The 15,516-nt window shown below is 44.4% G+C and overlaps 1 protein-coding gene across 3 annotated transcripts in view; it reads left to right on the top strand.

The window, feature by feature from the left end:
* Tmem38a (transmembrane protein 38A) overlaps positions 1-14,944 on the top strand; it is a 38,945-nt gene extending 24,001 nt beyond the window's left edge. For 2 of the 3 annotated variants that reach the window (XM_004665974.2, XM_045142215.1), the window contains exon 6: positions 533-2,015. In XM_004665974.2, the coding sequence (XP_004666031.1) occupies positions 533-757 (225 nt within the window). In that variant the 3' untranslated portion in view covers positions 758-2,015. Of the gene's footprint in view, positions 1-532; positions 2,016-13,015; positions 13,166-14,897 lie in introns of those variants that run through there. The other variant, XM_045142214.1, reaches the window with a different exon arrangement.
* Positions 14,945-15,516: the final 572 nt, after the last annotated feature.

The raw sequence follows: 15,516 nt of genomic DNA on the forward strand, positions 1-15,516 counted from the left end.
CTCACTGTGTAGCTCAGGCTGTGCTCAAACACCTGGTCCTCCTGCCTCAGGCTCCAGAATGCTGGGATAGTTCAATAGTTGTGTGTCAATATACCCACAAAAGACTGGCCCCTCCTACTTTTCGTTTTTGCAGCACAGGGCTTTGTGCATGGTAGGCCAGTGTTCTACTATTGAGCCATGCCCCAGCCCCCCATTGGCCTCTTTCATAAGCACATTCATGCCATTCCCAAGGGCTGCACCTTTATGACCCCCAAAGGCCTCACCTAATCAAGGGGAATAGATGACCACCTGTCCCAGCATGATGAGTACTGAATATCTTGCCTCCCCTCCACTCCCCCCCACCAGACACCAGGATAGTTGATCATTCACCTGGGAGTGTGAGTAGCTTGAGACTAGGGCTAGCAGCTCACATTCGCCATACTGACTTCCTTTTTTCTCTTCTTTCTCTCTCCTTGCTTTGCTTTTTTTTTTTTTTTTTTTTTTTTTTTTGTCTTTGTGTCTCAATTCCTCACTGTCTCCATGCATGCCCCAGGTGTTCCTGACAGCCACCCACTCCCATAGCTCTCCATTTGATGTCCTGGAGGGCTATGCCTGTCCTGTGCTGTTTGGAACAGCCTGGGGAGGAGACCATCACCATAACAACCACGGGGCACCCCATGGTGGTGGGCCAGGCACCCAGCAGTGTGCTCTGTCCCCCAAGTCCAAGGAGGAGCTGAGTGAGGGCTCCAGGAAGAAGAAGACCAAGAAAGCGGATTAGGGGTGGGCAGGGAACCCATGGAGCACCAAGGATAGGATAAGGACTCAGGGTCCTCAGAATTTAGTGGCAGCCTGTGTTCAGAATTCTCCTCTGTGGCCTTTAACTTCCCCATGTGCAAAATGGGGCCATCTATCCACTCTAGGGTTGATGTAGGAGTTAAATGAAATACAAGGGTGGAGGATTTTGTTAGGAATGGACAGTCCCTCTCTTTCTGTCTGCCAGGCCCCTCACAGCTTTGGGGGGAGGGACACACAGAATACTGGCAGTGCCTCCTGTCAGAAACTCTGGCGGTTATAGTCTCAGTTCTAATTCTTTATTCTCTGAAATTGTATCTTGCCAAAAGAATTTAAAGCCATGTTGATATTTGTTTATTTCATGGACAATTTTCAAAGTACCTCCTGCAAGTGAAGTGTTGTGATCCCAGTCAATTCTTGCCCAGGATCATCAGTGGCTAGAACCTCCCCCCATGCTCCCAACTGTCTGAGTCCTGGTGGGTGTCCTTGGTCAGTATGCTTCCCTTCTCTGAGGCTCATGTTTTCTATCTGTATTGTGGAGACCTTGGATCTTTCCCTATGTGGAAAGGCTGAAGTGAAGGAAGATGTGAACAAGCGTTCTAGGCAGCCTACACCTATGAGGGGAGACTAGGGCCATTGTACATGGACAATTGCAGAGGGCTTTGTATTTTAGGTCACTTATGTTCCTGATCAGAGAGTCTTGTAAGTTACCTGGCTCAAAAAAGGCCCTCAGTAGAGTAGTTTAGAGAATTCAGAGGGTGAGTTTTGGCTTCCAGTTGCAACCACACCAAAGAAATGCAGCTAGTTACATAGTCATGGTGTGTCTAAGATCCAGTGATTTCCAAGCACTCATAGGTATGATCTGGAAGAATAAAGCCACCCTCATCCCTGAGCAATATCGCTCATTCAGTCATTCAACAAATACATTGATGCCTGCTTTTGGCCCACTCTTCTGCTGTTTCTGGAGTGGGCCAAGAGCTTGTGTGGAGCAAAGGAGAGGTGAAGCCAAAGCCTCCAGGACATCTGAGAGGGGCAAATGGTGTGGGCATGGCAGCCTCAGGTTTGCTTGGGGCTCAGATTAAGTTATGGTTCCACATGTTACCCATTTATGAGAATGTGCCTTGTTCCAGTAATGTCCTGAGGTGAGGTGGGTCCTCAGGCTGTAAGCACCCCCAGTTTCATCTTTGTGCATGTCCATCAAAGCTCAGCGTGAGGGGCCAGCCAATAAATCAGGTGTGAGTGAACCATCATGGCTTGTCTGATTCATTCTCCAGCTGTAAGATCCAGGGCAGAGTGGATTTGGTCCTTAGGGATGCTTGGTATGCCAGGGGGTGGTGCTTATGGCAGCCCTCAAAGGGCAGACAGTGGCAGTGGGTATGTGATGTGTGGAATTTGGGGTCAAGATATGAGTTTTCAGAGAAGGGGAGATAACTTATTGGGTAAGGTGTTTAACAATAAGCATAATGACCTGAGTTCTATCCCAGAGCTAATGTCAATGGTGGCACACACCTTTAACCCCAGTCCTGGGGAGGCAGAGACAATTAGAGTTTGTAGTTCTCTGGCCCAGTAATTAGCTTAATCAATGAGCTCCAGGCCAATAGGAGACATTGTCTTAAAAAAAAAAAAAGTGGACATAAGCTGGGCATGAGGGCACACATCTTTAGTCCCAGCCCTAGGAGGCTGAGGTAGGAGCCTGAGCTAGAGTGAGACTGCCTCAAAAGAGAGGGGGAGGGACAGGCCAGTTGTGGTGTTGCATGCCTTTTATACCAACATTTGGGAGGCAGAGGGAGGAGGATTGAGGACACCCTGAGACTACATAGTGAATTCCAGGTCAGCCTGAGCTAGTGAAACCCTACCTCGAAAAACAAAATAAAGAGAGGGAGAGAGAAAGAAAATGGATAGTGTTCTTGAGGAGCGACACTAAATGTTTTTCAGCCTGCACAAACACATGTGTACACACATGTACGTACGTGCACACCACATCCATACACATGCAAAATAAAAAGATCTCAATTTTCAGGGATAGGTGGGAGGGCTTACGTTTGGCATCCTGGCACTTGGGAAGCTGAGGCCAAAGGATCAGGAGTTTTAGGTCAGACTGGGCTACAATGTGAAACCCAACCTCAAAAAGAAGAAAGAAAGAGAGAGAAGTAACAGATTAAGAGAAAATATTTGAAAATCATGTCTAGTATAATCCATATCTATACTATATGCAGAATTCTCAGAAGTCAATAATAATGTCATTGTCAAGTTTGCCATCTCAACACTGAGCCAGTGGACAGAGAAGGATCAAAAGCACAAGGTCATCCTCAGCTACATAGTGAGCTTGAGGCCAGCCTGAGCTACTGAGACCCTGCTTTAATAATTAAAAATAAAAAGAATAGCTAAATGTACAAAGACTGGTTGTACTAAGTACTGGGGAGGAGGTGGAGCAACTGTTTTGCTTTACACTCCTGGAAATGTCAAGCTGTGAAGTCACCTAAGATGGCAGTTTGGTAGTTTCTTGGAAACAATATCCATGTGACCTAACCATTCCTAGATATCTGCCCAAGGCATGTCCACATGGCCCAGAACATGAACTCATTGCAGACTGAATTGTAATAACTGTATTTCTTTTCTCATAACTGTGACCAAATTCCTGACAAAACCAGCTTAAAGGCTGGAGAGATGGCTTAACAGTTAAGGTGCTTGCCTGTGAAGCCGAAAGACCCAGGTTCGAAGGACCCTAGATGCACAGGTGGCACATGCACCTGAAGGTTGTTTGCTGCATCTGGAGGCCCTGGCATGAACATTCTCTCTCTCCAATAAATAAATAAACAAAAAACAAGCAGCTTAAGGAAGAGAGAATCTATTTTGGCTCACAGTTTGAGGATACCACCTACCATCCACCATGGCCAGAAGGCAGAATCTATTTGAGCTCATAGTTTGAGGATACTGTCTACCATCCGCCGTAGCAGGAAGGCATGGCAACAGGAGCAGGAGGCAGCTAGTCACATTGCAACCATAGTCATGAAGCAGAGAGAGAAGACTGCTGGTGCTCAGCTTCCATTCTTATTTTCATATAGTCCAGGACCCCAGCCCATGGAGTAGTGCTGCCTACAGTTAGTGTTCATCTTGTAGACCTGTTCAGATATCTGTTTCAGTGGTGATTCTAAATCCCATCAAGTTGACAAGATTAATAGTAACAGAAAGAAAAGGAGAGAGGGAGAAAGGAAGCAAAGAAAAAAAGAAGGGAAGGAAAACAAAAGACTGGCTGGGGAAGTAGCTCAGTGTGTAAGAGGGCCTGAGAAGGCCTGATTTACCCTGAGTTTGGTTCCCTAGCATGCATGTAAACTCCTGGATGTGATCCTGTCCTAGCAGGGAGGTAGACCATGGAATCCTTGGAACTATCTGGTCAATCAGTCCAGCAGGAAAAACAACAGCTCTTGGTTCAAGGAAAGAAGTGGATGAAATTTAGAGGAGGACACCTGAAGTTTTCCTCTGGTCTCCATACACAGGTGCATATACCACAAAATATCACCCCCCACCCCTGCACACACACACAAGGAAAGAGAATTACTTGCTATTATTACTTAATACCCAGTGATCCTTGCACGCTCATGTTTATCATAGCATTATCACAGTATGCTAAAATGCAGAGGTAAGATGCGACTCCATACAGTCCTTCACACAAAGTGGGGCCTGGAGTCAGAATTATGAAAGCCAGTCTGTGAAACTGCAGAGGACTTCGGCTTCTGCTCCTGGGGCAGCTGGTGGGTATTAGCTTGCTGCCTTCCAGCCTGAATGTGCTGGGATCTCATTTTCTGATGGAACAAACTGGACACAAATAGCTTCTTAGCATATTCTGGGCAGGGAGAATGCAAACCACTGGCTGGCCATCACCTGGAGTGATTGGTAGGGCAGGATGACCTAGTTCCCTGTATAGGTGTGGGAACTTTCAGGGTTGAATCTAAGTCTAAGTTAATTTTAGTTGTAGGATCAGCTTTGGTAGTATCTATTGAGAAAAAGTTTCTTTTCACCCTTTAAAAATTATGGTGAGGTGCCGGGTGTGGTAGTGCATGCCTTTAATCCCAGCACTTGGGAGGCAGAGGTAGGAGGATCGCCGGGAGTTCGAAGCCACCCTGAGACTACATAGTGAATTCCAGGTCAGCTTGAGCCAGAGTGAGACCCTATCTCAGAAAAACAAAAATAAAAAAAAAATTATGGTGAGGCCTGGCGATGTGGTTCTGTTTTATAGATTGCCTATCTAGTATGCATGAAGCCCAAGGTTCAACTCCCAGCACCACATAAACCAGGTATGGTGGTACATTCCTATAATCCCAGCAGTCAGGAGATACAGATAGGATTACCAGGAATTCAAGGTTACCCATGGCTACATAGCATGTTTGAGGTCAGCCGGGGCTATGTAAGAACCTTACTCAAAATGGCAAAATAGAAATGGGGCCTGGAGAGATAGCTTAGTGGCTAAGGTACTTGCCTGGAAAGCCAAAGGACACAGGTTCGATTCCCCAATACCTACATAAAGCCAGATATACAAGGTGGCACATGTGTCTGGAGTTTGTTTGCAGTGGCTAGAGGCCCTGGCACATCCCTAGAATGCCCACTCTCAAATAAATAATTAAGTAAAATATTTTAAAAATAGAATTGGGGGCATGTCTATGGATTAGATCCCTGCCTAGAATACTCAGTGAGGGGCTAGGCGTGTGTCTCAGCAGTAGTGCCCAGCCTAGAATCCCCAGTGAGGGCCTGAGGCAGTAACAGAGGAACTGTGTAGCATGGATGCCTTGGGTTCCATCCCAGTCCCATAATAAAGAAAAGGAAAATCAAATATACACTGTAAAATTACTATCTTAATCATTTTTTTGTTTTTTAGTTTTTTAAATTTATTTGCAAGGAGAGAGAGAGAGAGAGAGAGGGATTGAAGAGAAACAGAGAAAGAGAATAGGCACTCCAGGGCCTCTAGCCACTACAAACAAATTCCAGATGCATGCACCACACTTGCTTTACATGGGTATTGGGGAATTGAAACTGGGTCCTTAGGCTTTGCTGGCAAGTGTTTTAACCACTGAGCCATCTCTCCATCCTTTTTTAAAAATTGTTATTTACCGGGAGGCAGAGGTAGGAGGATCGCTGTGAGTTCGAGGCCACCCTGAGACTCCATAGTGAATTCCAGGTCAGCCTGGGCTAGAGTGAGACCTTACCTCGAAAAAAAAAAAATTGTTATTTATTGGGCTGGAGAGATGGCTTAGCGGTTAAGCTTGCCTATGAAGCCTAAGGACCCCAGTTTGAGGCTCGATTTCCCCAGGACCCATGTAAGCCAGATGCACAAGGGGGCGCATGCATATGGAGTTCGTTTGCAGTGGCTGGAGGCCCTGGCATGCCTATTCTCACTCTCTCTCTGCCTCTTTCTCTGTCTGTCGCTCTCAAATAAATAAAAATAAACAAAAAAATGAAATAAAAATCTTTAAAAAATTGTTATTTATTTATTTACTGCAAACGAACTCCAGACGCATGTGCCCCCTTTTGCATCTGGCTAATGTGGGTCCTAGGGAATCGTACCAGGGTCCTTAGGCTTCACAGGCAAGCACTTAACCACTAAACCAACTCTCTAGCCCTTTCCATCCCTTTTTAAGTAAAAAAAAAAAAAAATTAAGATGGGCGTGGTGGTGCACACCTTTAATCTCAGCACTTGGGAGGCAGAAGTAGGAGGATCGCCATGAGTTCGAGGCCACCCTAAGACTACATAATGAATTTCGGGTCAGCTGGGCTAGAGTGAGACCCTACCTCGAAATAACCAAACAAAAAAAATGTAATCCATGATGATCCTCCTACCTTTGCCCCCTAAGTGTTGGGATTAAAGGCATGTGCCATCACACTTGGCAATAAAAAAAAATTTTTTTTAAGGTGTGGTGGCGCATGCCTTTAATTCCAGCACTTGGCAGAGATAGAAAGATCCCTATGAGTTCAAGGCCAGCCTGAGACAATATAGTGAAATCCCGGTAAACCTGGGCTAGAGTGAGACCCTACCTCAAAAAAAAAACCCATTTCTTTTAACCCATAAACTTAGATTCATCACTGTACAGCCATCACCTCTTTCATACCCAGAATTTTTCTTTGACAGAGCTGAGACGGAACCTCAAGAATGCTTGGCTAGAGCTCTACCTTCATGCCCTGTCTCAGCCTTCTGAACTCTTTGCATGACACAAAGCTGACCTCTGTATCATTCGTCATTAATTTTCTGTTCTCCCCTCCCCCAGCACCTGACACCTACCATTCTATGATCTGTCTCTAAATTTGATGTATCTAGGGATCTTGGAGGGTCAACACGAAGTGTTACTTTGTGATTAAATGTTTATTTCCCTTGACCCAATGTCCTTCGAGCTCACCTGAGTTGTACATGTCCCTTCCCTTTTCTTTTTTGCTCTTCTGTGTTTTTTGCTTTGTGTGTGTGCACACATGCACGTGCTTGTGTCAGCGCCTCTTTGCCACTGCAAACAAGTGCCATTCTGGCCTTACATGTGTGGCTGTGGAATTGAACCTGGGCCAGTAGGTTTTGCAAGCCAGAGCCTTTAATCCTTGAGCCATCTCCTCGGCCCTTTTAGATTTTCTTTTCTTTTTTAAAAAATATTTAAAAAAATATGTAATTAATTAATTTATTTATTTGACAGAAAAGGAGGAGAGAGAGAGAGAGACAATGGGCACACCAGGGCCTCCAGCCACTGCAAACGAACTTCAGACATGTGTGTCCCTTGTGCATCTGGCTAATGTGAGTCCTGGGGAATCGAACCTGGGTCTTTTGGCTTTGCAGGAAAACACCTTAACTGCTAAGCCTTCCCTCCAGCCCCGATTTTCTTGAATAAGTCTCATGTATCATAGGCTGGCCTTCAAGTAGTCCTGCCTGTGGCTCCTGAGTGCTGGACTCACTGGCTTGCACGCTATGCTGGGCTCTCTGATTGTCTTTGCAAGGGGCATTTGTGGAAGGAGTTTGACACAAAGCTCAGCACAGAGCAGGAGTTATTAGCTGAAACACCTTCTGATCCTACTTTCGTTCTTTTCCCAGGACACCATCAAACAGTTACTACAGACATGGGCGGTTATAATTGCTTTGACAGTGTTCTTTTTTGTTGGCATCTGCCTACAGGCAACTGGGAAAAACCCCAGCTCAATTAGTGAAGGAAATGAACATGTAATTGAGCCCCTAGAAGCCAGCAGAGAGGTCAAAGAAAAGGTTGAACATAGGATTTTGGCAGGCCCTGAGCATGAGTACTGGTTTTGCTACTGTGATCCTGAGTGAACTCCTTCTAGGGGAAAGAAAATATTAAATTAGGTGATGGCTAAACACAGACCAAATCTGCTCCCATGGTGGGGGCGTGGCTCAGTCATGGAACACTTACTGAGCATGGTGAGAGAGGGCCTTTCTCCAGGGCCTGCTGAAAATGCTGAAACCCCAGTTCTGTCCCAGCATCTGCAAAGCAGGTACAAGCCCCTGTCTTTACTGCTGCAAATGATAAGTAAATAATAATAAATAAATATTAGGTCTGGTCTAACTCTTCAAATAAAGTTTTATTGGCACACAGCCCATGACAATTTGTTTGAACAACTTCTATAGCTGCTCTTTATGGTACAATAGTAGTGTTGAGAAACTTCAACATCCTGCACACCTGAATATATAAACTCTCTTATCCTTTGCAGGAGAACTTTGAATTTTTTAAATTTTTATTTATTTATTTATTTATTTATTTATTTGAGAAAGGAGAGAGGCAGAGAAAGAGAGAGTGGGCATGCCCAAGCCCATGCTTCTAGCCACTGTAAACAAACTCCAGACATGTGCACTACCTTATGCATCTGGCTTTATGTGTGTACTGGGGAATCATACCCAAGGCAAGTACCTTAGCTGCTGATCCATCTCTCCAGCTTAACAATTGTTTTTTCTGGTGTTGGAGATGGAACTCAGGACCTCATGCTTGCTCAGGAAGTGCTCTACTGCTGAGTTCCAATTTTCATCTATCTGATGATCATTTTCGCATTATGTATGTGTGGTTTGTTTCCATGTATGTGTGGACACATGTATGTATGGATGCACATGTGTGTGCATGTGTATGAAGGTCAGCAGTTGATATCAGGTGTCTTCCTCAGTCACCCCACTTCTTTTTCCTTTTTTGTTTCAAGGTAGGGTCTCACTCTAGCTCAGGCTGACCTGGAATTCACTATATAGTCTCAAGGTGGCCTCGAACTCATGGCAATCTTCCTACTTCTGCCTCCCGACTGCTGGGATTAAAGGTGTGTGCTACATGCCAGGCTTTTTTTTCCTTTTTATTTTGTTGTGTTTTGGGATTTTTTCCACCTTTTTTTTTTTTTTTTGAGACAGAGGTTCTTATTTAATCAAGAGGATGAGAGAGTCTGAGCAGTGAAAGTGAGGTACTTTATCTTTGATCTTGCAAGGTTGCACACAGCTAGAACAAAACCAAAAATGGCTGCTAGGTTCCCTAGCAGTCAGCTTTATGTTGCTGCGATGAACCTCCAGACCAGACTGTTATGGGAGTAAGGGAATTTATTTGAAGCTTACATATCCAGGGGAAGTTCCATAATGGTGAAAGAAGTCGGGCCACTTTCACAGGTCCACGAAGAGAGAATAACCAACATCAATACAAGCAAGCCCACTCCAGGAACCCCACCCAAGCAGAGCTCAAGCACTCTGCATACCTTTTGATTGGAAATTCCAGATCCACCCACAGACACATCTTAGGTAGGGCTGGATCCTAGAATCTACCCACAGTGACACCTCTGCCTACCAGGCAGCTGGAAATCCAAGAAGCTTTAATAAAACTGATTCTGCTGGGGACATCCATTCAAACTACCATACCTCCTGAGCACGGATGGTAACTTTTATAATCCTTTTTTTTTTTAAATTTTTATTTATTTATTTATTTGAGAGCGACAGACACAGAGAGAAAGACAGATAGAGGGAGAGAGAGAGAATGGGCGCGCCAGGGATTCCAGCCTCTGCAAACGAACTCCAGACGCGTGCGCCCCCTTGTGCATCTGGCTAACGTGGGACCTGGGGAACCGAGCCTCGAACCGGGGTCCTTAGGCTTCACAGGCAAGCGCTTGACCGCTAAGCCATCTCTCCAGCCCTTATAATCCTTGAACATGGGTTCTTTCTCCCTTTTTCCCATTGGCTGGGTATTGGGAAGGTATAACCTTTGTGGTGTTCTGATGTAACCCCCTCCCTGAGTTTCTTTAGCTTATTTTCTTTAGTTGACCCTGGGTTTTTGTCTAATCTTGCAGCTTTAATATCTACAGATTCTAAAGTAAACCAGACATGCACTGAGTCTAGTAGCAGCCTGTTTGTAAATTCCCAGTGTGGGTAAAGGAATCTAAATGGCAGGGGCTGTGCCTGTGGTTTGTTAAGCCTGTAAACCCAAGTCTTGTGTGAGCTGTTTATTTTGAAAATGGGCCATCACCATAGTCTTTTTTTTCTTACATGGTCCAGTCCTATCTTATGGGTACTGGAGAATTGAACCAGGTTGTTAGGCTTTGTATTGTACCAAGTGCCTTAACCACCAAGCAATCTCTTCAGCTCCTTTATTTCTTTTTTTATTAATTTACTTTGGTATGGGTATAATATGCATGTGTACACGTGCATGTGGTTTGTGCATGTGTGTGTGTGCAGTTTTGTGCAGCCCATGTGCGCTTGTGTGGAATCCAGAGGAAGATGTCTGGTGTCCTCCTCTGTTGCTCTTCTGCCTTATTTCTGCTGTGAGTTTTGAGAGCAAAGGACCCTTTCTGGGTTCAGGTGGGCTTAACTTGGGTGTTAGAGATCCAGACAACCAACAGTCACTAAAATGCCCCCAAACTAGTGACTCTCAGTTTCTTTGTCTCCCCATCATCTCATAAAACTGGGAACAAGGACAGAAGGGGGGCATGCAGAGGTTATGTGAGCAAGATTTACTGAAGAGAGGCTGGAGAGATGGCTTGCTGGTTAAAGGCACTTGATTGCAAAACCTGACAGCCCAGGTTTGATTCCCCAGCCCCCATGTAAATAAAGCCAGATGCAGAAAGTGGTGCGTGTATCTGGAGTTCAGTTGCAGTGGCAGGAGGCTCTGGCACTCTCATTCTCTCTCTCTCTCTCTCCCTCTTTCTTTCTTGCAAATAAATTAATAAAATATTTAAAAAAAAAGATTTTCTGTGGGGTTGGAGGGAATTGCCATGGGACTTTTTTTTATAATCATGGAAAATGTTAATAAAAATTTAAAAATTAAAAAAAAAAAGATTTTCTGGAGATAGAACAAAGCTCTGATGGAGAAGGGAAGGGGAGTCAAAAAGGGTTGCCAGTCAGTTCTTTGGACTTTAGCAGCTTAGAAGATCAATGGCCTCAGAATCTGGGGGATCTCCAGGATTGTGGGTATGGGAGGGGCCTCCAGGAATGTGGGTATGGGAGGATAAGATGACACTGGGGCCCTGGCTCCCAGGCGTCAACCCCCCCCCCCACCAACAGTTCCTGATTCCCCATGACAGTAGGGCCTGGCTCTGCCCCCACTTTCCAAATGGACTAAGGTGGGGAATCCAACAGCAAGCCCAGCAGCAGCAGGATCCAATAACAGCATCTACATGCCTAAAGACACAGGACCCAGGAGGGAAGGGGAGAAACATTCCAAAGTCATAAAAACCAATCTCTGGGGCTGGAGAGATTGCTTAGTGGTTAAGGCGCTTGCCTACAAAGCCTAAGAACTCATATTCAAATCTCCATGTCCCATGTAAGCCAGAAACACAGTCACATAACTGCGCAATGTGCCTGAAGACCCTGGTGTGCTCATTCTCTCTCTCTCTCTCTCTCTCTCTCTCTCTCTCTCTCTCTCACTTTATCAATCTCTCAAAATAAATAAATAATAATAAAAAAATCTCATTATGAGGGACAGTCAAGACCCTTTCCCTATGTTGAAGGGAGATTTTCTTCCAATAAACTCTCATTTCTGCCTTGTTAAACCTGTTTTCCTGTCTTAACTTTTTTTTTTTTTTTTTTTTTTGAGGTAGGGTCTTGCTCTAGGCCAGACTGACTTGGAATTCACTATGTAGTCCCAGGCAGGTCTAACTGACTGCAATCCTCCTACCTCAGCCTCCTGTGCTGGGATCAAAGATATGCACATTCACGCTTAGACCAATTCTTTTTTGGTTTTTTATTTTGTTTGGGAAAGTGGTGTGTGTGTTGTTGCTGTAAGGTGATAAAGAAACAGAACCTAGGCTGAGAGATGACTCAGTGTTTATTTGCTTTTATGGAAAGCCTAATGACCTGGGTTTGACTCCCTAGTCCCCATGTAAATTCAGCTGCACAAGGTGGCACATGAACCTGCAATGGCTTGAGACCCTGGTGCACCCATCTTCTCTCTCTGCTTGCAAATGGATAAAATAAAACTATTTTAAAAATCCTCAGCAGGACATTACCTAATATACACTTGAGTCTCTTATACAGGGTGACACTCAAATACTGATCGATTAATTTGAACTTGTTAAGTAAAGTCTGTGTAAGTAGAAGAACAATTACTGGAGATGGAATTGCCTAAGCAAGGTCAGGGGAAGAGATTGAGTAAAGGAAGGGTTGGGGAAGGGTTAAGAAAAATTCAGAATATTGTGAATCCGGACCCAAACGGCAATGGTACCATAAAATTCTACTTCCTAAAAGACAGAATATTGTGAATAAGCCATATGATTAACCTACTTTTTTTGGATAATGGCACACCCAAAAAATTTCAGTTCCAGGGATGGGATACCTTCCAGTGAGTTGCTGGCCAGAGAGGTCCCTGATGCCCCCAATACATTACAGGCTATTACTGAGCTGAAAACCTCCTTCCTGTAGAACAGCTGACAGAGAGCTGGAAAAAGCTGCACTGCATAGAGTTCTATGGAAGACAGACACTCTGTGTGGTGAAAACAGTAGACACTGCAAACCTCAAGTTTGGCCAGCCAGGTCAAATGACCAAATGGGTGCAATAGTGGCATGTCTGATATGGGGAAAACCAACTGCTCTCTGATTGTACTAGAGGTCTGCTCTATGGGAGGGAATACATGCCTGGTACTGAAAACCTAATCAAAAGCCTATGGTGGGGGAGGTCATGAGCCTTAGGAGTATAATGCTTGCTGGCATCTGACTAAATGCATATATTATATCCAGCAAACTTCCCAGTAAGCACTTTATTTAATGTTCATACCCATATATTAATGCTACTTTCACTTTTGGTTAGAGAAGCTTCTTTTTTCAGATGGTGGTAACCACTGGGATGATCCAAAAGGCACCATAGTGCCAAGAAGATGTGACGGAGGAATATTCAGCACTGAAACATCTTTATCACACCTTCCAAGGCTCAGGGTCCATTGTGGAAGAAGTGTCAGAAAGAATGTAAGAGCCAAAGGAAGGGTGGGACTACTTACAATGCAATTGTCCAGACAGAAATTGGCCTCGATATCCATGACCTTGCAGTGCTTAGTACTATCTTCACAAGACCTTCATAATAGGAGGAAAAGATGATGACATTAAAATAAAAGAGAGACTAATGGAAAGAGGGAGGGGATATGATGGAGAATGGATTTATAATATCAATATGTTTGGATCAAGTCCAAGTGATGACTTCTATGAAAATTAGGCAATGGACATGTCCAGATCATGATAGGTATGCATAAATACATCTGGTGGTCTCTGATTGGTGAAGCAGGAAGGTATGATTGCTTATGTTCAAGGAGAGTCCACCAAAATCCTAACAAACTTGTGGGCACAGGAAATGGGGCCAACAAAATGTTCTAGAATACTCACAGGAAGCGCTTTAAAATTTTTTAAATTATTTATTTGCAAACAGAAAAAGTGAGGAGAGAAAGAGACAGAGAATGGGCATACCAGGGCTTCTAGCTGCATGAGGTCCAGATGCATGCACTACATTGTGCATCTGGCTTTACTTGGATAATGGGGAATCAAACCCAGGTGGTTAGACTTTACACTCAAGCACCTTAACTGCTGAGTCATCTCTCCAGCCCTGGAAGCACTGTTTGAATTTGTTTATTTGTTTATTTGAAGCAGAGAGTGAGAGGGAAAAAAATATGGGTGGGCTAGGGCTTTAGCCACTGCAAACAATCTCCAGGCACATGTGCCACCTTGTGCATCTGGCTTTGTGTGGGTTGGATACTGGGGAATTGAACCTGGGTCCTTTGGTTTTGCAGGCAAGAGGCTTAACCACTAAGCTATCTCTCCAGTCTGCACTTTTTTTTCCCTCATGAAAACACATTAGAAACAGTGTAGATGTTCATCATGGTGCAATCATTTGATAGAATATTATAGAGCTGTGAAAGGGAATGAGACTCATTGGAGCAAACCTCAAACACCAGTTGAATGTCAAAACTCAGCTGTAGGCCTGGAAGGATGGCCTAATGACGCGGATTCAATTCCCAAGTACCACATAAAGGTATATGTGATGTAGGTGGAGTTCCTTTGCAGTGGCTAGAGGCCCTGGCCTACCCCTTCTCTCTGTTTCTCTCTGCTTGCAAATGGATAAATTAAAAAAAAATATTTTTTAAACCTAGCTGTAGCTGGGTGTGGTGGCGCATGCCTTTAATCCCAGCACTTGGGAGGCAGAGGTAGGAGGATCACCAGGAGTTCAAGGCCATCCTGAGACTACATAGTGAATTCCAGGTCAGCCTGGGCTAGAGTGAGACCCTACTTCAGAAAACAGCAACAACAACAAAAAACCTAGCTGTATTAGAATACTTACAGTATGGTTTTGCCTAAAAACCCAAAACAGGGCTGGAGATATGCACAAGGTGGCACATGTGTCTGGAGGTTGTTTGCAGTGGCTAAAGGCCCTGGCCCACCCATATTCTCTCTCTCTCTGTGCTTCTTTCTCTCTCTTTCAAATAAACAAATGAAAAAATTTAAACAATGCTTCCAGGGCTGGAGAAATGACTCAGCAGTTAAGGTGCTTACCTGCAAAGTCTAACCACCTGGGTTTGATTCCCCACTATCCAAGTAAAGCCAGATTCACAATGTAGTGCATGCATTTGGAGGTCATTTATAGCAGCTAGAAGCCCTAGTATGCCCATTTTCTCTTTTAAAGCCTAAGGACCCATGTTCGATCTCTCTCCAGATTCCACATAAGCCGGATGCACAAAGGTGACACAAGTGCAAGATTTCATGTGCACACTAGGTGGCAGAAGCAACTGGAGTTTGATTACAGTGATTAAGGCCTGGCATGCCAATTCTCTCTCTCTCTTGCACTCTCTCTCAAAAAACCAAAAAAACCAAAAAAACAGAACATATGATGTATATAATACATCCAATACCCAGTCCATTGCTACTAGCAACAAAATGCTTTGGAATCCATGTTTTTTTGTTTGTTTGTTTGTTTTTTTTTTTTTTTTTGCTTTTGTAAATCATCTCATAAACCAAAAGAATGGCAAAGCCAAGAAGCAGGCTAATTGCTGTTTTGGGGGGAAATGAGGGAGACATGGGCCACTCAATGACAAGAAGACATTCAAGAAATGATCATTAGACTTCTGGGTAAGATGGTGGCATAGTAGCCACGCCAAAGCAGCCTCGGGAGGGAAATAAGCATAAAAGAGCAAAATACACTCTTCTACCAAAAAGTGGAGGTGTATAAGTTATTATCAGCCACAGCAGAGACCCAGAGCTTCCAGCAAGCAGGAAAACAGCCAGAATCCCATCAAGGCCCCTGTGGCCCTGATCTGTGAGCCCACCTAGCCCAG

This window comes from Jaculus jaculus, chromosome 1 (assembly GCF_020740685.1).
Source record: "Jaculus jaculus isolate mJacJac1 chromosome 1, mJacJac1.mat.Y.cur, whole genome shotgun sequence".
In the NCBI taxonomy this organism is placed as follows: Eukaryota; Metazoa; Chordata; class Mammalia; order Rodentia; family Dipodidae; genus Jaculus; species Jaculus jaculus.